Here is a 23,073-nt window from a genome sequence, read left to right as displayed (position 1 = left end):
TAAATATGTTAGCTACCTTTTATGTTTATTTTGTGAATTTTTCTACGATAAAATGAATATATAGATTTACTCCTTGCATTGAAATTGAACGTAGAAATCTTATATAAGTTCAAACACAAATTAAACTTCTATGATCTTGCGAAACCCTTTTTAACAATGATATGTCATTGAATGGTTTAACAAATAAGAATCATTTCGTTTAAGTTTTTTATACATTTTGGAAAATAAATGATGCTTAGAACCAATTAATTAATTAATATATTTAATGAGTAACTCAACTAAACTAAACTAATGTAGTATTTGTAATTTTATACTATCAATTTTGAGGCCACAACACCAATTCAAATTAACTCTTTGAATCGTATGAATTGCAAGGGGAGAAGAAAAGAGTAAAACCCTAGGTTCCAAATTCTAAAATTTTTCTACACCTAAACTTTTACATACTCTGGATTCATGAAGGAGAAGCTCCCCCATGGTGCTTTTGCCTTTTAGTTACTGCTTTGATTGTAGCTATCCACATTTGTCATTCCGATGCCAGTAGAATCCTCAGAAGCGAAAGTCGAGTTGATGATCTCGCGACGATTCCACAACAATCTCTTTTCCTACAAACTCCAGACGACAAAGAGAATAGAGAAACCTATAAAAACCACAACCTGGAGTGACCGACCTTCATTAGTTTTATCAATTTGGTTTAGTACTTCCCATCACCAGCCATAGCCAAGCAACCTCTGTGATAGACGTTTTACAATTCAAAAACAATGTTAGTATGTACCCTTTTCGCTTCTGTGTCTGTTGATTAGCTTTATTGAGAGCCACATCTTGACTTCTCGGCCTCTAGCCTTCGCTGTAAAGCATCCACTTGTGTGCGGAGAGCAAAGTTTTCCTGAAATTTTTAGACATGTTTGAGAGATAAAAGATGTGGGACAAAATTTTAGTTCTGAAATCATTTTCAAAATTTTTTGGAACAACTCATTAATTAGTTAACATCAAAGGGATTACCTCTTGCGTCTTTGTTAGCTTCTCATTGATTTTAGCAGCATCCCCCACCTTCTCAAACGATACCTTAAGCTGCTAAGTAGAATTGTACACAATCATTGGTCAAATACAAAAATGTACAAGCAACTTACAGCCTCATGGTGTTAAATTCAAGTGTTTTGACCCCTTTAATAACCATTTGAATTTGGCTTTTTGTTTAGTTTTTGGAAATCAATCTTATTTCCTCTCAATTTCCTACCATAGTTCTTTACTTTAGTCTTCAAAAATTTTCATAGGTATAAAGTAAATAAGAAAGTAATTTAGAGGTGGAATGAATGTTTATACACTTAATTTTCAAAGACTAAAATCCAAAATTAAATAGTTACCGCACGAAGCTTTATGTCTTCCTAATATTCCTCTCACTTGTAGATTTCAAGATTATGTTGATCAAACAAGTGATGTCAATAGTAATTGAAAAGGAAATCACATTGCCATGTTTGAATACTAAATGATCTAATATCATGTTAAATTATCTCAAACCCAAAAGCATAAGCTAAAATTAAACCAGTTACTTTCAAAACAGCATCTTACTACTGATAAGAGATCAACTATGTGAGAAATATTTCAAAGTTCATGCTGCCAAGAACTGGGCTCTTGTTCAATACACAAGCATTTCTCATATTCAGCGTCAAACAAGTTTTTTTTTTTTCCGGTTGACAATGCAAGACGTTATGAATTGTTTGATTGGAAAGCCGTAAATCATAGGAGCAGCAACAAGATGAACAAAATTCAAGCATGCGCCCATTAAACAACCGGTTTCAGAGAAGTAATTGCATCAATTTTAATAAAACCATTCCGCTGAATCAATGCAATGAGAAAGAAACTCTATTGAATTCATCAATTTTCTTGGCAACTTAACCCTAAAGTACTGACCTGGTTTAGTTCACTTTTACATCTATTAGCTCTATCTAGTTCGTTATCGTACATACGACGCCATTCCGCAGATTCATCCATTGCCTCCCGGTTTGCAAGATCGAACTGCCGTCTGAATGATCCATAAACGATTAAATTAAAGCTAACCGATAATCTCAGTGAATTTTACATTACGAAGTTCCGACAACACGAATTAAGAGAAGACGGTACCATTTCCTAAAATTTCAGACAAATTTTCGCAACAAAACGAGAAAAACGAACAAAAAATGGAAAATCCAAACCTGAGAAGTTCGGCTTCATCGGCAGACATGGAATAGTCGATGGTCCAAAGCTTCATGTACACCACCAATCCTAAGAACATCGCCACCGTCAAACCTATCAAGATTCGCTTCCGATCACTGCCCATATTTCCCTGTTAGTCAATGGCCGATGAAATCGACGGCGACAATCTCGAGGTTGGAGGTCGGAAGAAACTTCTCACTGTTGACAACAACTCTAGCGCGGTTAGCCCGTTGCGATTAATTGGGCCCAATATCTCTGCACCAGACAATTTTTCTCGGCCCATTTGGCCCAAATAATCTCAATATTGTAACCGTCTACACATTTTTTAATCATCCAATTTTCAAATAATCCTATTAGGTATAAAGGATCGGTGGTAGAGACCTCTTGTCCTTCAATACATATAAGACTTGCTAAAATAAAATATTGAAGACTTACTTAATTGGTTGGTACAACGTTAACTACTTAACAAGTTACATTGATCGAATTACTAAAACCTTGATCGAATTACTAAAACCAATTCTTTTCCAGACTTAATTAATTGTTCAATTTTTAAATCTAAAGACTAATGTGACACAAAACTAAAACCATCCGTGTGTGATTTACTATAAACATATGAGAGTGAATTCTTATAAAAAATGTCATGTATGTACGTATAATATTTGAACCGATTAATTCATTTGTACTTTCGTACTCGTAAATTTTATATGATTATGTGACTTGTAATATACATCCAATTTCATTTTTTGAAAACTACGGAACATATATGAAGTAAATGTAAGTACTAAATTATCTCCAACCGACTAATTTAACTTTATCTTCTTATTCATAAAGTTTATGTCTCATGATGTGACTTATAACATACTTCCAATTTCAATTTTTGACAACCACTTAAAATACACGAAACTTAATTAATAAACTATTTAAAAAACATGTGAGGAATATGACTAGGTGTCTTTGTATTCACATGTGAAAATTATCAAAGACAACAGTGAAATGTCCTATTCACTCGTCAATCTTTGCTCACTACCTCTTGTATTACTATGTAGGTTCACAAATTAAAATATCTTCCACTATATCTATGAATCGAAATGTTCGACATCAATATCTTAAATTTATAAATACACATAAAACATGAAGAATAAAAAAATGCACCCACAATCTAAATCCCAAGTAACAAAATATATTGTTTGGTTTGGTATTTGAAGTAAAAACAACTCAATTATTGATTTAACGTGCTTTTTACAACGATTTTATTTACATAAATATAACTACATTATAGCGATGTGTTTGTCAATATATTATCTCGTAATAAAATGTAATCGTGGAATGCAACGAATTTAACTTCATCATTTTTTTGTCAATATTTTGTTTGGCAATATACAAGATAGGAGATTGAATCACCTTATATTTGAAAATTGATAATATGTACAAGTTAATTTCAATTGAGTTATGTTCACATTAATTTTTTTTCAATTAATGATATTATCGATTAGTAATCTTTATCTTTTTACATTTTTTAAAAATATTTATAAAGCCTTAACTCACATGCAGTAGACAAGACGGACATAACTCAATTGGTATGCATACATGTAGAAATTAGCATGATAGACAAACTGAAGTCGATCAATCGAAAAACGAGAGAATTCAATAAGGGTCAGTTTCAAAAAGCTTCAAATCGAGAATTTTTCAAAAAGTATTTTCAACTGTTAAATCAACCAACTCACTCGAAAAACGAGAGGGGTCAGGATTAGTTTCAAAAAGCAATTTTAAGTATTAAACCGATTAGCAACTTTTACTCATCGATATCGAGGTTGGTTTGACATTTTATCAAATCAACTAAGATTGATTTTGTTAAAAGAAAAAATGGACTCCGTTCCATCAATGGTAACTTTGATCCAATACTCTCTCAGAATACAAACTGAGTAAGATGCAGTGAAGATGTGAGGAGGGGTTTTAATAAAAAAATGTGGATTTATGGAATCCATATTTATTCTTTCTTTTTATTTGGATAGTATTCACAATCCCACCATTGGAATGATCCCTTCTTTATTTTCCACTTTTTGGTTTTGGAGTGTTTGGATGCCTTTTTCTTTCACATTTCCAAATCTCAATGTGGATTGTTATTCGGGAGAAGAATATGTTATTCCACTACAAGACTAATATTCTGCCTGCTACCAATCATGGATCACTTTTGTGCCTAATTTCACGGACACACACGACAGTAAGAACAATTGAATCAACCTCATCGCTCAACTCTCTTTACATTATGCAAATATGTTCAACATAATTATTAGGTTTCAAAGTCACGCCCTCCATCCATATTTAATCTTATTTTTACCCAACTTTCCAAACAAAATTAATCACTTTAATCTATGACTTTTTAATCATCTTCCTTAAAAAATTCATATCAAGTAATCATTAAATAAAAACAAAACAAACAAATATGGAAATTCTAAGAATTAAACCAACATTTTAAACGTTTAAATGAACCTTTGAAATTGATTTTTTTTTTATTTTAGAAAATTGGCAAGATAAGGGTGAAATTGTTGATTTAAGCCTATATTGAATATAAAAATTTATCAAGATGCAAGTGGGAAAATAACTAAAAAAAATTAGATTCAAAAAGAAAAATGAGAATCCTTGAATGTGTAATATTTTTAAAGATGGTTTTTTTTACTAGTGTATTTAATAAATTAGAAAATAGTTTTTTTCTAAAAAAAAAACATTTATTTTATTAAATATGAAACACAATATTTAAATTGAATGAAAAAGGAATTGCTATGTAAATGCAAAAATATATATATATATATATATATATATATATGTATGTGTTAAAAAGGAAATACACATATGTTAGTAAAATATAAAAGAAATGTATTGTTTTAATAAATAACGACAAAAATAGTGAAAAAAAAGGGTTAATGTTACCAGTTAGTTTGACACGTAATAGAAAAAATGTTACACTTCTAAACCTTAAGATTCTATTATTTAGAACTACTGGTGTGTATTAGTATTAGTGTAACAACTTAAACTTTTAAATTTTGTATGTACATTTAAACTTTGATAGAAAATAATTTCACAGAGTTACGTAACCCTATGTTACACACCAATACCAGTTAAAGATGAAATTCACCTGATCGAAAATCGCACGTCAATTTAAATTGGGTTAAAAGATAGCTAAAGAAAATGAACCAAAATGATAATTTACTTTTTGTTATCTTCCAAACCACTTTTTCTATTTTCCATGCTAGATATGAAAATGACTTTTTAGCTTTTGACTTTTATTTCTCTTTTATTTTTACTTAAAGGTGGGAGTGATTATCCCTCAAAATTAATTACAAATTTATTACCAATTAAACAAAACCATGTAATTAGAAGATTGAAAGGATAAAATCGGTCCAACTTATATTATTATTTGGTGGCTAACATTTTTTTTTTACTTGCATACAAAAAAGTAAAAAATAAAATTAAAACTTAGCCTAAGAAATAAAATTTGATTTTTTTTATTTAAAATGTCAAAATAAAGTTAATTGATGAAACCGTCACAAATTTGATAATGTTTACCCATTTACTAAATGGTTTGATTTCATCAATTTTAAACTTTCGTTAACTACCCTTTACATAAATTATAACTCAACTTTTTATTAATATTATTATTTTTAAGAAAATTAATTTCTTTGTCCTTGTTTTTTAAAAAATTATATTAATTTATTGAATGTCATCCCATTTAATTTATAGTATGTTTGTTTGTTTAATATTTATCTATCGTGGATTTTACAATTGTTAACGCATCATCGTCATTAACATCAATATCATCACAACAATTCAATTTCATACCAAGAAGAATTAGAGAATCAAAAAATGAAATATATAAATTATAACAATGTATATTAATATATAAATGATCTTATCCAATTTAGACACTGTACAATAAATATGAAATGAAGTTAAATTAAAAATGTTGACATTATCCCGTTACGAAATAGAAGGTAGTTGGGGAAGTAGGGAGAAGGTTGGAAGAAACCAAGCAGCGCCGTTGGATAATATAAATTCCTCTTTCTATAATTAGTTTTTTTTCTTTCCTTCCCCTTCTTCCCATTTGTTAACATTAAAAACACCTACTTCTAATCTTTAATGACCATTAAATAATTCTAATTCAATTACTCTCTAATAATTTTATCTTTATCATTATTAAAAATAAAAACAAAAATCTCACTTATTTTAATTACACTCCAATCTAATAAAGATACAAGATTAAAATTACAAACTTCTTAGAAGATAACTGAGTTACAATGATAACCCTCCCCTTTAAACTCAAGTTCGAGTTTTACATTGTTGTGTTAAACTACTATTAGTTAATTTATTTATAAAACCATGAGCAACGTTGAAAGAAAACCGTTAATAACTTATATTTCAAACATTTTATTTACACATACTTCATAAAAAAAGATGATGAGCATATTTGTTTGTATAACTATAGTCATCTAATACTTTATGAACTAAACAACTTATTATTAGAAATAAAAAATGCTTTTCAAAAGATTAAAAAAAAAAGCATATTATTCTGTGGAAAAATAAATAAAGTTAAATAGAAGCATTAAACTTTAACACTTTTTTTTAACTCAATTAAAGAAAGATTGTTAACATCATGATCAACTCACACATAAATCTAAAATTTTAATTTGGACCTCAAAAAAAATCTAATGTTGTTTTTTTTCCTTTTTCTTTTTCCATCTCTTCCTTGATAATGACAATTGAAAGCAAAATAAATAAATAAGTATATTTGAATTAATTAATATTAATGAACAAAAGAAGCAGAAGATAGAGAGAAAAATATTGCCATAACGTCCCTATCAAGGTAAGGTGGATAAGCCACATAGAATTTTAGAGCATTATAACCAAAAGTAAATCAACTCAAGAACTTCCCAAAAACACCCGCTCCTTTTTCCTTTCACCAATACATGTTCGCCACTTTTCAAATTTTAGTTTGATTTTTAATAAAAACATATTTATAATTTTCTTTTTTCTTTTATCATTAAAATATCACTATGTCACTGTTCGTTACAACTACACCAATTAAACCCAACATATTAACTTATATGACAATAATTTAAACAAATTATGAATATAACAAAATCTGTCAAAGTTTAATATAAATTTACCACCGATAAATCTATATGAATGATAAATTTTGTTATATTTATAATTATTTTTTAAATATTGTTATATACTTAATTATTATTTATAAAAATACTACCTTTATATTAACCCTATAAATAAATCCATTATAATTGAGAACGGTTTGCTAGCAAAAAAAATAAAATAAAAAAAATAATAATAGAGTTATTATCACTTGAAGATAACAAATTTTAATTTAAAATATTTAATAGGTTATTGTCTAATTTGATGTATATACTGAGAAAAAAAAACCATTATATATATATATATATTCTAATGGTAATCCATTTTTAATTTTTTAAAAAAAGTATAGATCTTTTTTTTTAATGGTAAATGATAGCTTGATTGGGGAAGCAAGTAAACATATGAATTCTTTTTTCCAAAGATTGCTCTAGCTTGTCTATAGCTTTCTTCACCTACTACCATTTCAATCAGTTTTTTCCTTTTCTTTTTTCTTTCAATTATTATTTTTAATTTTAATCACTCTACTTTTATTTTTTTATAGACTCAAGAAATGCTAACCATTTTAATTGCTTTAATATTTATAATTTCATGCCAAACGAGTTGTTTTTCTTAATTATTATAATGAAAATGAAGAATTTAACCTAACGTGATTATCTGTTCTTGAACTATGTTTGATTTGGGCGGTTGCTTAATCGTTAAGTTTAGGGAATTTAAGCACTAATCAGAAAAAAATGTTATTTAATTGAAGTTTACAGAATTAAAATTAATTACAAAAAATCACTGTTTCTGATACAGATAATGATCACAATAACATTTTGAATCAAAAAGAGAGAGAGAAGAAAATTGGGAAAATTTAGGGGAAATTACATTAATTTACTTCATCAAAATTCTCTAATCATTATTCTAAGTATGGTTTCCGGAACTGATTATATGGTAATTTTTTTTTTTGGCTAGCTAAAAATTAATTTAAAATTAATCTTCGAACCCAGTTTTTTTCCAAATTGCATTTCTCACCATTCTCAAATCCCTTCCCTTCAGCGTTCTTCCGATCCCTTCATGAACCGAAAACGAATCACCTCGCCGTCTGGCCAAATACTCATGCGGCGGTGCCCGTCGAATGTCGTCGTCATCCCCGTCGTCACTATCATCAAAATCCTCGTCCGCCACCGCTCTCCGCCCGTGCTTGTTCTGATCCTTCTGCAGAATCTTCGACCAATCCGGAATGTTGACCGGCAATGACGAAGACGCCTTCACCGCCTTCTCCACCGCTGTGGCAGCAGAGCCACTCCTCTTGGGAAGTTTCTTGGAGATCGGAAAGATCTTTCTCGATTCCATCGGGGGAGTTGGAGCAGTAGTAGTAGCGGATGTCCAAATATCCGATTCGTCGAATTCAAAGAGGTTATTATCGGTAGATGATTCAGAACAGCGAAGTGAGTCCGACGCCGGATAGATGTAGTTGGGTTTGGAGTGAAAACCGAAGCCGAATCCTAAGCCGCCTCTCCTTGACGCCATTGAAAAATCGATGGATGATTTGGAGGTTCAGATCTTGTTGTTGTTGTTGTTGTTTGTGATTGAATGGAATTGAATTTCAACTGCTCTGAAGGAATCAAAGTGTGAAATTATTTAGAGTTTTGGCCCACCATTTTTATAATGGTTTTAATGGATAAGTTCACGCTTCTCCCCCCCGTTCTCTCTTCGCCCGGCGTACGAACATTTTAAAGTTCAATTATATTCAAATAAAATAATTATAACAAAAATACAATGAGACAATTCTATAATACACAACTCCCCCACGGTTTTACCGTGCACTCGCCGTTTGATTCTCACACCCATTTCCCTTTAACCCCTTTTACCATTTTCTTAGCTTTCTTTAATAACTTTTGTCGTCTAATATCTTCAAATTACAAATTTATCCCTACAATGTCTCTCCTTCCTTTCCTTTCCTCTCATTTTCAATCTACTCTACCGCTCACTATTTTTTCAAAATTACAAAAATAACAAATTTAAAAAATAATAAATTTTGATTTAAATCAATTACACATGTTCAATATTATATATTATGTAGTTTAGATAGAGTCAATAGTTCTTTTTGTCGCGATTAAATACGTTTGTCGTTTTTTTCTGTAGTTGTTGTCCGTTTACTTTTTGAAACAAAAAAGTGTGCATCATGTAGTTGTCATGATTAATTGAATGAAGCTAATTTAGTAAGTGAAGTGGAACAAGTAACTTTGAAGGTATTATATATCTGTAAAATTTAGAGTGAAGTAAACTTATAAAAAGAATATTGGTTAATTGTTTATGATGTTTGAAAAAAGAGAAAGTAATTGAATTATGTTTGAATAGAAAATGGGAAGTGCACGTGAGAAGTAATGGTAGTAAAATCCCGAATTTACAGCAGACGACACGTACGATCCGATACGACAGAAGAGCAATATCCTGTGGAAGTTTAGAAGAAGAGGTTAGGGTCCGACACGTCGGACAATATTATAAGAAAATACATATATTTTAGTAATTTGAATGCCATCGCTCTCCTGCATCGCATGATTGGTGTAATAGAAGATAACGACGAATTTTGAAATGCAATTAATAATATGTCAACACGTGTACCAATCATTTCGGATTCTAATAAAATGGTTGAGAAAATATAAAATAAACAAAAATATTAAAGGATATTATCCTCTACAAACTCTCTCTCCCTACAACCACTACAATTTGTGGGATCCCACACGTTATGATTTTTTTTATTAGAAATATTTGTTACATTACTTCCAAATTTCTTCCCTTCAACAGAAATTCTAAAAAATTGAACAAACTATTTATACATAGGACAAAATAAAATTAATGAATTTTAAATAGTTTGTACTTTGAAAATTTTACATAAATAAAAGAAAATTTACTTTCGTTATGGGTTGTGAATAGTTTATAAGTTTTTTTATTTTAAAAAATTATTCATATGTTATTTTATTATTTTGAAAAAAAACCTAACATATATTTAATCTATAAACCTAGAAAGATGTAATGTTGATTTAATTGGTACAGTTTATTATTATTCTTTAATTGATTTTAGAAGATTAAATTTAAATTTTATTAAAAATATAAGAGTGCTATCTACCTTTCATAGAAAACTACTAAAAAATTAATAAGTGCAAATATTTTGTCAATTTTTATTTTATGAATAATTTTGTTTGATTTAAAATCATTTTTGTAAATATAGATACAAAAATGACGCTTTATCCCTACAAATTTGTCAAAATGGTATTGGAGTTTAGCTTGTGGGAATAGTAGGTCTCTAAATAATACTTTAGGGCCAATTTGACACAAGATGATTTTGTACAATGGGTTCTAGGAAATTAGGCTTGTAAATACTATTTATATTTATAGTTATATATATATATATATATATATATATATATAAACATTATAATCTTATAACTTAAGGAGTGTGATACTAAATACACAATTTCTTTTTAAAAAGAAATTCAAGTCGATTCGATTATAATTTCACTTTTAATTAAAACTCACACTTTGTTCCATTAAAAAAATGATGATACTACAATTACTGAATTTTTTTGTTAATGATTAACATAACACACTACATTTTAATATACATGAATTTTATAAACTCTAAAGTTTAGGCTCCAAAAATAAACAAAAACAAAACTATATGTTTACGTAACCAAAAAATTGTGGACATGACAAGTAGCGTATGAAAAATCTACAACAAACAAGGACGAGCGCGTTTTCATCGTGACTCACTGCCGTCCACAAAAGATTCATACAATGGATGACGTGTTCAGATCCAGTACATTCAAACTTAGTTTAGTTGAATTTAATTCAAACATCTGACGGCGGTGGTGAAGGGAGAGAGCACAGGTGTACCAAAAAGTAATATACGTGAAGAAATAGAACAGTACCGTACTTTTACTGCCATTTTATCTATTTCATTGAGCTTTCCTTTTATGTGTAAAATGTGACATTTTCAAGGTTGGATAATTTATTAATTTTAGGGGGCCTTTTAAAAAAAATTAAAACAAATTCTCAAAATATTTAAATAGTATAAAAAAAGTCTACAAGTGTAGAGTGAAAATTTTAAAAATGTTATATGATTAATGGAGTGGTTTCAAAAATAAATTTTTCTTTCACTATTATTTCATATACAATCATTTAGATTTGAATTATTGTTTTTAAAATCTTTAAAATCAGCGCACAATAAAAAAAGGATCGCTTAAGAGAGGTTAAGGAAATACAAAACTGAAAACTTTTTTAAACGGTAAATTCTATCAAATTCTTTCATTTGTGACATGGACACTAAATATTTTTGTTTTTGATAACCAATTTTAGAAGTATTTTATTTGTTTATTTAAACAAAATTTATATTTTATTTATGGTATTTTTCTTTCACAACTTCCAACTATCATGCGGAATGGATAACTTGATAAGGTTCAAATTCTTTTACTAAAAATTTAATAATTTTAGGGACCATTTTCATAATGTAATTTTCCTATATTTAAATTACTTTAGAAGTCTGTGTTGCAGAAGTGCTTTTAATTTGTCTCTGTCCTTTTAAAATTTCTTATACGAATTCGGCAGTTTTAGTTTAAGAGGGACAGTTGATTTGAAATTAACCAAATATAATAAAGTAAGTAACAAAATATATTTATTCGATTATTCATCTAAAAACAATAGTCCAACATTGTATGTAGATTTTTATTTTTGGTAAATATATATATCTTTGACATATTTACTTTTTCAATATTTGTAATGTTTATCTATAGTTTTAAATTATTATTGTTTGATTAGAAGACCTTAAGAGTACTTTGAAATTATAAATGGGGACTAAGTACTAACATAACATGTTCCCATTATTTAAATAAATGAAGGGAAGATAATAAACAACTTATTTAATGACAATTATGATTTTGGTTTTAGCGTTAAATAGGAAAAGGATTGATCATTATATATATAATTTAATTTTCTTTCTTTCCAAGGTAAAATTGTAACATATGTGGACTGAATAAAACTTTAGGCCACAATTTTGTTTATAATAAATAAATAAATTTCAAAATTCAAACAACATAAATGCATCATTATCTTCCCACCAAATTTCACAAGCCTTTAAGATTAAAACAAAAACATCTAATATAGACATTGTAATATATATGTATATATATATAACTCCATGCACAATTATTGTCCATAACTGTTACACTTTCCTACTTTTGATGCAAACAAGAAGAAATATTTTATTATGATAAGATTCTTCATGCATCATTTTTTTTAAAAGCCTACATTATCTTTTAAAATTAGGGATGGTTGCAATCATATAGGAACAAACCATGTGTGATAGATATAATTGTGGTGAAATCTTCATAATAAATCAATGCTTTTTTAAAAAAAAAACATGACTTTTTATTTTTCTCCGATTTGACCTATTTTGCAATGCAATACTATTTGATGTAATAGTAATACTCACCTTTCTCTTTACACTTTGGATATATATGAACGTCTAAAAGGCAAGTGTTTGTTTCTTGTACTCTTGTCTAATCTCAATCAAGCTATCATCTACTTAATATATATTTTTAAACTTTTTCTGTACCCATGTAATTGACATACACTACAAATTTGATCTCTTATCTACACATATATATAGTCTTTTTTTAAGTTATTAGTATGCTTCTGGAGTTTAGTCAAAGTTTGGAAAAAAAAAAAACTTAGAAAATTATTTGTCAACCGGTAGATTTTAAATTTTAACTTTGAAAAGAAAAAAAAAAAAAGATAGTTACCAAATAGAATTGAAACTCTTCCTCTTATTTTGTTGTTTATTGGTTATTTTTGAGTGTGTTTATAGTGATGTGAGAAATTAAAAATAAAAAAAAAAGAGATTTTCATGTTGAATATATATATTTTGCAACAAATGTTATTTTAAATATTATGTTATATATCTGTTTGTTAGTGTATTTATTAACTAATAGAAAATTGCGTTCAATTATTCATAAACTATTATGATTAATTATTTGTAAGCTTGTCTTTCTTACGGTATCATTTTTAATTACTTTACAATTTTATATTATTTAGAATGATTACAAATGCTACTATAAAATTAATTAAAAAAAGGGCTACATCATTAAAAAAAAAAAAATGCAATTTCAATCATGCCACATCATCCATTTCATTAGTCAACTAATGGTAACACGGTGTGAGTTAGGTCAAGACAAAACCAAATTTCTAACCTAATTCAAATTTTAAAACTTGCACGTACTAAATAGGTACACATTAAGTTCAAACCTGAAGTCTTAGGAACTTAAAGTATATCTTCTACATTTTTTTGGATATTTCTATACGACTTTGGTATTGTTTTCATATTTAAAGTAAATTTTCGTCACAAACACCAATTTGATATCTTTGTTGCCTTTAGACTTTCATTAAAGTCCCATTGTTGTTTAAATGTTTGGAACTTATGAATATCAAAACTCATGAATCTTTAATTAAAATTATTGGTATATATTTTATGTCAACTATACATGAAATTTGATATATAAAATATTTGTTACTCGTTAACAAGGACATGAAAGACATTTCGAGAAGCTTCAATTATCAACATAAATGTAATAAAATTGTGGATTAGAGATTATTTTATGATTAAATTGAATAAAGTCACTTTCAAGTTTTTTCAAGTTTGCTATTTCTTTCAAGGATTATGTGGTTTGCGTCAACTCTTCACCAATGATTAAGAGAGATAATTTGATAATTAGTGACGTTTGATTTCTTATCATTATACATAAATCTCATGACGGACCAATTAAATTTGCTAAATATAAGAAAGTTTGATTTTTTTTATTTATTTAAATTGTCTATATAATAATTGGGATAGCAATAGCAATAGCAATCTATGAGTGTTAGTTCATATATTTTTTTTCCCATTAAAATATCTCAAGTCTCAACCCAATTGACAAAAACAATAAGCTAAATTAAGTAATTAGTTTACATATTAAAAATGCATCTAAATCTAAATTATGATTGTTACAATTATATATATTATATATAAAATAAAGATTACTGGTTGTCTTTTCCTTACAAAATAATTATGTTTTCTCACGGCATGTGAAAGTTGAAATTTGAATTAATAACTTTTGGTGGATTTTTTTTTTTTAAAACGGGCAAAATATTTATACTAAAACAATTTTGAGGACGGAAAACGCCACAAGGGTCACACTAAAAAATACAAAAATTGTTTTAGTCAACACACGATTAATCAGCCAACGCGTGAGAGTAAATTTCGTCCAAATGATCGTGTACTCATATCTACTATTGTTTAGGTCATACACGATTGTGTGTAGTTCTTTTTAACAATTGAAAAAAAGCTTTGAATTTGAACGAGTTTATAATGAAAAACGATTGTGTTGATTATAGTAAGCAACCATATAGTCTAACATAAATGATAGTTAAAAACATCAAATCAAATGATCATGATGATCATGCTAAAGATCGAGTTAACTATGGTAAACGATTGTTTAGATCAAGTCAAAATGTTATTTAAACGATTTTGATATTCTCAAATACGAGAAAGATGAAGTAGCTTCATAAATTTTGTTGCTGTATATGGTGAACATGAGATACGAGATTTAAACAGTAAAATAAATCATTTAAAAATATAAGAATGAAAATATGGAATAGAAGATGCATAAATTTTAAATATGAGTAAATCGAAAATTTGAAAATTATAAAAATATTTTATTGCGTTGATGGAATTTTTCATTACTACACTAACCACTAACGTAAATATTTTTGGATTTGATTACAATTATGTAAATTAACTTTGTTCTTATTTACTTTTTACAAAAGGTAAAAATATAATTTTAGTCACAAAAATGTTTTTAGAAATCTATTTAGGCCCATTTTGAATGGGCCGAGACATGGTGGGAAAAGTCCAAAAGAAACGGATTAGGGTTTTTAATTTCCAGTAGAGAATGGGCCGACGAGACATCGTCGGTTGTGGAAGCTCGAAGGCATGTGAAAAACCCTAGCATAAATCAACCGAAAGCCTCTTCATTTTCTCTTCGCCGCTCTCTTTTAGTTCATTAGTGGCTGTGGTTGTTCTTCCTTCTGTGGAATCTCTCGAATCCACTTCCCTTCCCGCCGCCCAATCATGCCTCCGAAGTTGGACCCTAGTCAGGTCGTTGAAGTCTTCGTTCGCGTCACCGGAGGTGAGGTCGGAGCCGCTAGTTCTCTCGCTCCCAAGATCGGTCCTCTCGGTCTTTCCCCTAAGAAGATTGGAGAAGACATTGCTAAAGAGACCGCCAAGGAATGGAAAGGTCTTAGGGTTACTGTAAAGCTCACCGTCCAAAATCGTCAGGCGAAGGTCTCCGTTGTTCCTTCTGCGGCGGCTTTGGTAATTAAGGCTTTGAAGGAGCCGGAACGTGACAGGAAGAAAACTAAGAACATCAAGCATAATGGGAATATTTCTCTTGATGATGTGATTGAGATTGCTAGGGTTATGCGGCCCAGGTCGATGGCTAAGGATCTCTCTGGCTCCGTCAAGGAGATTCTTGGTACTTGTGTGTCTGTTGGCTGTACTGTCGATGGCAAGGACCCGAAGGATCTTCAACAGGAGATTTCTGATGGCGATGTTGAAATCCCCCAAGATTGAGAGTAAAACTTTCTTTGGCCACTCCTTTAGAATGAGGGATATTGAATTTACTTCTACATCCTTGTTTTATCAGTTTTGCTATTTAACGTAAGTTTTAGGGTGGTTTTTCTCTATTTCTCTCTTGTTTATCTGCGTTTTTTGTCGTTTTTTTTTAAAAGAAGCCTGAATTGGATTATTGCAATGAATATCAAAGCTTTATTTCTTCTCTATCATTGGTTTAAGGAATGTATGAAGATTATCTGGTTAGGTTTTTTTTTTATTTATTTATTTTTTTTATCTATCACTTGCCTACAATAGCTTGCACTTATCTTTATGGGGTATTTCAATGACGTATCATGAACTTGTATTTCATGGAATCATATTTGTTCACTTCGGTTTTTCTGTTATTGGCTGTGTTAGGCTGCATATCAGGTCTTTTGCAACCTTTGCCTTGAAATTATGTGATGTTCAATAGTTAAGTAAGAACTGGGTTTTGGCCCTTTTGGGGTCATCTTATCTATTCTACTCTGCTAACTTGAATTTTATAATGGTATCATGGGTGTATACAAAAAGTGTTTGTTTTTTTTATCTAGGATTGGTGATTTGATATGATTTTAGGTATTGAAGAAGATTCTTATATAAAAAATTGATATTAGGTATTGATTAAGATTCTCAAATTAGTGTTCATGGGATAGCTTTTGTTCCCCTGCCCAATTATTGTCCTTTAAAAGTTCCCCTAAATACATCTCTAAAAATTGATATATAATGTATTGATTAAGATTCTCAAATTGCTTGTAGCTCATGGATGTTAGGCCCGTTATTTTAGTAGTGATCTAAAGTTGTTTAGAAGCCAAAGAGGGGAGCCTTAGCCTCTAAGTATAGGTTTAGCTAATGAAGATGGTTGCTTATATAGTAGCTGGCTAAGAACATAACTAATCAAATAAAATTTCAAAGCTAGGATGCGAAAAAAGTCCTAACAAACCGTACATCAGATATCCTTGGGGGCGAAAACACTATCTTTTCCTCAAGCCCTGACACTAGAAGATTTAAATAACTCAAACACGAAGATGATAAAGTAGCCTCGTGGGTAAATCCATTTTGAACCGGTTTATTTCTTCTTGATATATACTGAAGTACGGAGCTATTATTTTGCTGTGCTTGATGCTTGAATCCTGTACTTTATGTGGCCTCTGATGTTTGGTTGTTATCTTTGTTGATAAAGTTGTACAAAGTGCCATGAACGAAAAGGGTAAGGGAAGTGATCTTTTGGATTACACTAACTTTGAAGTTACCCACCACCAAACTAAAATTTTGATGTGCCTTCCCAATAAGTTGATTCCACTTTCGGGTACATGATTGTGTTACACAATTCTACTAACTTGATTGGTTTGTCATTTGGTGGAAAATGGACATAGTTTCAAACTGATTATACATGGTAGTATTTTAGGAAGACACTGACCATGTATAGTTTGTCTTCCCAAATGGGATGTCTTTTGGGAAAGGATTGTCCTAGACTATAATAGCCTCTTGTTACAAATAGATGATGCGATTTTGTATTCTAACATTATTTCAAAATCCACGTTTGTTATTGTTTTTACTATTTTACATTAACTATTTGTTATTATTATCTTCTTTAAGGTTTACTATTTTATTTTCAAACTAAAATAGTTTACACTTTTTAAACTCACTATTAGATTTAAACTATAATAGCACAGGATTGATTATAATAGCTAATTATTTGGTTCAAATACCCTCAAGGATCTGAATTCTCTAGTTCAAGGAACTGCATTTGAATTTGGAAGCTGTTGTTTCAGTTGATGCTTGTAGTCTTATCTATGTTAGGAACCAATACTAAGCCCGAGTGTTATGAACCAAGGAACTGCTCTCCTACTAAATTAGGAATATTCATGTAGCAACACATCCCATTCTCGTTCGGATTTATTGTTGAAATCGCTCTAACTGTTCTCAATAAATATATTTGAATTAATCTCAAACAAATTGAATGTTCTTAAATTTCTATGTTTATAATGTTCAATGTCGGTTTAAAGATGTAAACCTAAATGCTCTTGTATAATCAAATAATATTTCATGTGGAAAGAAATGTAACTTTAATGTTTAACCAGAGGTTAAATATCAAGGATATGTAACAATTTCCAGCACTTCCCGTTGTATTTTCACTTTCCTTGAATTGCAATACATCTCTCCTCTTTCCGAGATAAAAAAATTAGGGAAAATTAGTATGTTTCTTTAGGATAATTATGATGCCTTTTAAATTGAAACCTGCAAAATAAGAAGTTAATGGTATTATTATATTTCTTTAAAGTGTAAATCAAGAGGTATCTCCTTGTAAATGTTATCAAATACGAACGTGGGAAAATTAAGCCAAAAGTGGAAGAAAACTGAGTCACTATCACGTTCTTTCATTCTCTCACCCAAGCGTCCAAATGTGTGTGGGATGTCTTCACCATGAGTGTCACGTGAAGTTGTTGAACATTTTGTTCCATATCCCAATCTCATTAACCCAAATAACTCTAAAAGAAAATAGGAAAAGAAAAAGGGTGATGAAGGTGACATAAAATCCAAAGAGTGAAGGTAGGTTCGAGGAAGGAAGGTGTTAGGTGGCTCTCAATTATTCAAGTTATTTGTTTGATTTTTTTCACATGCTCCTAAACAATTTCTCCGCGTTTCCCTCCCAAAATTAAAAGAATAAAATACAAGAATTCTCTTTCTCTCGTGTGCGTGTTTGGAGTCATTACCCTCTTCTTCCTCCGCTCTTTCCTATTCCTCTCTCTATAAATATCCACCTTCACTCCCTCTTTCTCCTCAAACATTCTTCCTCTCATTTCCACTATTACTAAACCCACATCCCTCTCTTCCATGGCAAAGCCGGCCCTCTCTAATTTTACCTCCTGGATCGAGGTCGCTCCTCCCCCTCTTATTTCTCCTTCCAAATCCTCCAATTCTCCTTCCTTGGATACTATTCCTGAACACGATTCCGAAGATAACAATTCTGATTAGCAATTTTTCTGCTCTCTTCTATCTCATTATATTTATATGTCTCCAATTCTTCTTTTGGATCTCCGACTATATTGAATGCCGGAATATGGAGTCTCCATTGTAATTGTTTACGGCTTTCAATTTTGATTTTCCCTTTTTCTTCCTTACTTGAATTTACATTGTATACATGTTATATTGCGTCGCAGTTGATTTGTATTACCAGTTTCAGCGATGACGAAATATTCCTTCTTATTTACACAAATGTTTAAACTTCAACACTTCCACTCATGTGTCGTCTATCGTTTTAACTCCCTAAACATTCAAATTCAATCTCCATATCCTTCAAACTACGATAATGGGATTTCTTCTTCTTCTTCTTCTTCTTCGTCTTAAAGTGATTGCGTACTAATTAATTCTTCTGTTCAATAGGTATATATACGTTCCAAAATTTTGTGCTAATGAATTCAATTCCTCAATAAATATTTATCGCAATAGGCAACAGATTATAAATTAATTTAGTTACCAAATTTTGTAATTAGAAGTGTGAAAAGAATTAGCATTATGGCTTGCGAAACGTAGCGAGTGCCGGCACTACGTGTCACCGTAATGATTGAGTGGGCGAGTATGGTTTACGTGTAAGGGTATGAATAATTGGTGTGTGGTTAAGCGGTGACGTGGCTTCTCAATATCCATTGGGCCGTGCGGCCCACTCCACTCAACCATCTATTTTTTATTTGCCTTAATCCCATTTTTTAAAAAATTATTTTATTGTGGTGCAGCGTGCAGTGCACGTGTTATGCATGATTTTAATTTGTCTTTTAAAATTGTGTCGGTTGATTACTACTCATTACTTAACATACTATACTTTAATTTTATTTATATTTTTGGTCATTAGCTAGATCCAATCCAGCTAAATTATGGATAACTATACATTGTATAAACCCTAAACCCTAAAGTTATTAAAATTAATACTAATAAACCCTAAAGTTATTAACACTAATACTAAACAGCAATAGCTTGATGAAAGATCGATAAAGTCAATGATTAATTCAACGTACAAAATGAATAAGTTAACATACAATGTTATTAACAAATTTTAAAAGGTCAATCAAAAAGCCAATGATCAATTCAAAAGCCAATGATCAATTCAACGTACAAAATGAATAAGTCAACATACAATGTTATTAACAAATTTTAAAAGGTCGATCAAATAAAAGAAATCAACTCATTGTATTAACAATTTTCAAAAGTTAATCAAACAAAAGAAACAAGAAGTTAAATTTCAACATATTAAGATCAATAAGGTAGAGTGTAGAGTTTATTTGGGAAATAATATGGTCTTTTTGCATATGGTATTTGATTTAGTAATTTAAAATATGATAAAATTAAGTAAGTTTACTTAGTTCAAAATGGTATGAAAGGGTGCAATAACATATGATGAGATGGGAAGCAAGCAATTTAGTGTTTTATTTATGAATTTTCTCTTGCTAATTTACATTGTTTATTGTTTTTTATTTGGATTTCAATATAATACAATACACTCTTTTTTTATGAATGGTGGGTAACAAAGCAAATGATTTTAGAGAGTATAAGAAATAATTTCTTTAGGAAAAGTTGTTTTCAATAACAAATAAATATAACACTTAATCATAACTTTGAAAAATGTTAAGCTGTAACAATTTTTTTCTTTTAAATATTCCTAAAAGTTACCATATAATTTTTGGTCCGGATCGTATAATATGATTTAAAGTAACAATTTATGTTCAATTTTTTAAAAAAAGTTTGGTTTGGTTGTGAAGTATATTTTTTAAAACAAATTGAATAGTTCCTATACTATAAATTTACTCAAACTTTAATTCTTATTTTAACTTTAGTGTCTAAATTTTTAATAAATCTTAAATTTAATATGTATTAAATAAAAAATAAATAAAATAGGAGTAATGTAATAATAATTGAGAGAAAGGGGATGGACAAATGGTTCTCTGGTAATCGCTCTCATTCTAATCCTAAGACTAAATTTGGAGAGAAATCATCTTGTGGCGGAAATTTTCAAATTTCAATTCAAACGAACGAACCACAAATTCCTTCATAGAGAGATGCGGATTAACACAGACGAAACCAAAGAAGTGTTTGGATGTCAACAAAATCACTTATATCTCATCTATCATTCAAATATCCATCTCCAAATTTCCCCATTCCCAAACTCACAATCCAACCCCTTACAAAAATTTCACTCACTTCACATTCACATTCACTGAGATCCTGCAGCAATGGCGACCAGCGACATCGAAATCGGAGGTCGGGGGGCGGCGTCGAGGAAAGACTATTTTGATCCGCTGCCGGCGCCGATGATCGACATGGAGGAGCTCGGGAAATGGTCGTTTTACAGAGCTATCATCGCTGAGTTTGTGGCGACTCTGTTGTTTCTGTACGTCGTCGTTTTGACGGTGATCGGAAACAATAGCCAGATGGACCCGATCAACGGCGGGAATGTATGCGCCGGAGTTGGTCCCGTCGGAATCTCGTGGGTCTTCGGGGGTATGATCTTCGTCCTCGTCTACTGCACCGCCGGTATCTCTGGTAAAGTTCTTCATCTGAAAATTACACCATTTAATATGATTACATTGGAAATTATTAAGATTTAAAATAATTAAGCAAACTAATTATTAGTCACCACAACTTATTTTTCAAGTTTAGAGCTAAAATTTATGGAATTTGTTGAAGCTCAAACTAAACATTTTTCAATTCTGTGTTCAAAAGGTATTCGAACTTTATATATTTTTTGTAAACTTCATTAAAAATATTTTATAGGTCTTTGATCTTTCATTGTTGTAACGTTTAAAGTTATATGTATTAGTTTGATCTTTCATCAACAAATACAAAATTACATTTGAAGTAAAAGGAATGGGTAATTTAGTGTAGAATTTATTTAGAAGGATGAAATTGGTTGATGGATGGGTAAAAAATGGCAGGAGGGCACATAAATCCAGCAGTGACATTCGGAATGTTTTTAACAAGAAAGATATCGTTGGTCCGAGCCTTGCTCTACATCATAGCTCAGTGCATAGGGGCCCTGTGCGGGTGCGCCTTAGTCAAGACATTGCAGCGAGATCATTACAACCACTATGGCGGTGGCGCTAACCAGCTCGTTGATGGTTATAGCCGAGGCACTGGCCTTGCTGTTGAGATTATGGGCACCTTTATTCTTCTGTATACTGTCTTCTCCGCCACTGATCCCAAACGCAATGCTAGAGATTCCCATGTTCCTGTCTTGGCTCCACTCCCCATTGGCTTTGCTGTCTTCATTGTTCACCTCGCCACCATTCCCGTCACCGGCACTGGCATTAACCCTGCTCGAAGCTTCGGTCCTGCCGTCATCATCAACAATCATAAAGTTTGGAAAGATCATGTATGTATCCACACTCTCTTTCTTCTTTCTTCCCTTTGATATATGAACTAAATTGTTATCGGTTAACATTTATGAACTAGATTGTTATTTTTCATGAAAGTTTAGGATGGAAGATTGTTTTTTAGCGTATATTAGGATGGTTGATTATGAATATATATGAACTTAAAAATAGGTTGTGTTTGATAATATTGCAGTGGATTTTTTGGGTTGGGCCACTAATTGGATCAACAATTGCTGCAATGTATTATCAATATGTTCTTCGAGCCTCCGCCGTGAAAGCAATCGGATCTTTTAGAAGCTCACCGCCAACTCGCTTCTAAAATCATAGACATAACTTACATTTTTTTAAATCACGCTATTATCTCTTTTTTGAGTAGTAGAGAAGAATACAAATTGTAAGAAGAGTATTTTTTTTTTCTTTTATAAATTATATAATCTTTTTCCCTCCCCAAGTAGAAAGGTAGAACAGAAGTGTTCAAAGAATTGTAAGTGAATTCTTTGTATAAACATATGATTTTGTAATTTTGGGTAGTGAATTGCTAGATAAATTGTTGTACCAATGGATGAATAATTTTAGTTTTCAAAGACATGGTTTCTCACCAACTTAACCATTTGTATCTGTTGTTTGATATTTCACGGCTTTCTTTGTATTCAATATAGATGTTATGTAATTCACATTGTGAGTAAGTAGAAATCCCTAAACAAATCA

General features: G+C 30.3%; 4 protein-coding genes across 8 annotated transcripts; 2 read left to right on the top strand and 2 right to left on the bottom strand.

Annotated features, from left to right (window-relative positions):
• Positions 1–279: 279 nt before the first annotated feature.
• On the bottom strand, positions 280–2,406 carry LOC101217573 (hypothetical protein). Of its 5 annotated transcripts, none has more exons than XM_031881828.1 (5): positions 2,190–2,406; positions 1,909–2,020; positions 1,000–1,071; positions 773–883; positions 280–602 (listed from the first exon to the last, which is right to left on the bottom strand). In XM_031881828.1, the coding sequence occupies exons 1-4, from the start codon at positions 2,312–2,314 to the stop codon at positions 803–805; spliced, it is 390 nt and encodes a 129-aa protein (XP_031737688.1). In that variant the 5' UTR covers positions 2,315–2,406; the 3' UTR covers positions 280–602; positions 773–802. The 5 variants fall into 5 exon arrangements, with proteins under 5 accessions (XP_031737688.1, XP_031737687.1, XP_004137824.1 ...); XM_031881827.1 differs by having other exon boundaries at positions 280–653; positions 2,190–2,405; XM_004137776.3 differs by having other exon boundaries at positions 280–653; positions 1,000–1,068; positions 2,190–2,402.
• Positions 2,407–8,050: 5,644 nt separating this feature from the next.
• LOC101217342 lies at positions 8,051–9,036 on the bottom strand. Its single transcript, XM_004137775.3, has one exon. It carries the CDS (start codon positions 8,842–8,844, stop codon positions 8,305–8,307), a length of 540 nt encoding a protein of 179 aa, XP_004137823.1. The 5' UTR covers positions 8,845–9,036; the 3' UTR covers positions 8,051–8,304.
• Positions 9,037–15,306: 6,270 nt separating this feature from the next.
• LOC101217104 (60S ribosomal protein L12-1) lies at positions 15,307–16,238 on the top strand. The gene has a single exon (XM_004137774.3). The coding sequence runs from the start codon at positions 15,479–15,481 to the stop codon at positions 15,977–15,979; it is 501 nt and encodes a 166-aa protein (XP_004137822.1). The 5' UTR covers positions 15,307–15,478; the 3' UTR covers positions 15,980–16,238.
• Positions 16,239–20,683: 4,445 nt separating this feature from the next.
• On the top strand, positions 20,684–22,995 carry LOC101214142 (aquaporin PIP2-5). Its single transcript, XM_004137923.3, has 3 exons — positions 20,684–21,535; positions 21,928–22,364; positions 22,559–22,995. The coding sequence occupies exons 1-3, from the start codon at positions 21,226–21,228 to the stop codon at positions 22,682–22,684; spliced, it is 873 nt and encodes a 290-aa protein (XP_004137971.1). The 5' UTR covers positions 20,684–21,225; the 3' UTR covers positions 22,685–22,995.
• The last annotated feature ends 78 nt before the right edge of the window (positions 22,996–23,073 follow it).

This window comes from Cucumis sativus, chromosome 3 (assembly GCF_000004075.3).
Source record: "Cucumis sativus cultivar 9930 chromosome 3, Cucumber_9930_V3, whole genome shotgun sequence".
Lineage (NCBI taxonomy): Eukaryota > Viridiplantae > Streptophyta > Magnoliopsida > Cucurbitales > Cucurbitaceae > Cucumis > Cucumis sativus.
Note: the sequence above shows the minus strand (reverse complement) of the source record. Positions and strands in the feature narration are given on the sequence as shown.

Bases quoted from the DNA above. Each gene is read 5' to 3' on its own strand.
- LOC101217104 (XM_004137774.3), top strand. From the start codon at position 15,479: ATGCCTCCGAAGTTGGACCCTAGTCAGGTCGTTGAAGTCTTCGTTCGC.
- LOC101214142 (XM_004137923.3), top strand. From the start codon at position 21,226: ATGGCGACCAGCGACATCGAAATCGGAGGTCGGGGGGCGGCGTCGAGG. The intron at 21,536-21,927 runs GTAAAGTTCTTC...AAAAAATGGCAG, and splicing joins CTGCACCGCCGGTATCTCTG to GAGGGCACATAAATCCAGCA. The intron at 22,365-22,558 runs GTATGTATCCAC...ATAATATTGCAG, and splicing joins ATAAAGTTTGGAAAGATCAT to TGGATTTTTTGGGTTGGGCC.
- LOC101217342 (XM_004137775.3), bottom strand. From the start codon at position 8,844: ATGGCGTCAAGGAGAGGCGGCTTAGGATTCGGCTTCGGTTTTCACTCC.
- LOC101217573 (XM_031881828.1), bottom strand. From the start codon at position 2,314: ATGGGCAGTGATCGGAAGCGAATCTTGATAGGTTTGACGGTGGCGATG. The intron at 2,021-2,189 runs GTTTGGATTTTC...TGGATCATTCAG, and splicing joins GATGAAGCCGAACTTCTCAG to ACGGCAGTTCGATCTTGCAA. The intron at 884-999 runs GTAATCCCTTTG...TAAAAATTTCAG, and splicing joins AGCTAACAAAGACGCAAGAG to GAAAACTTTGCTCTCCGCAC.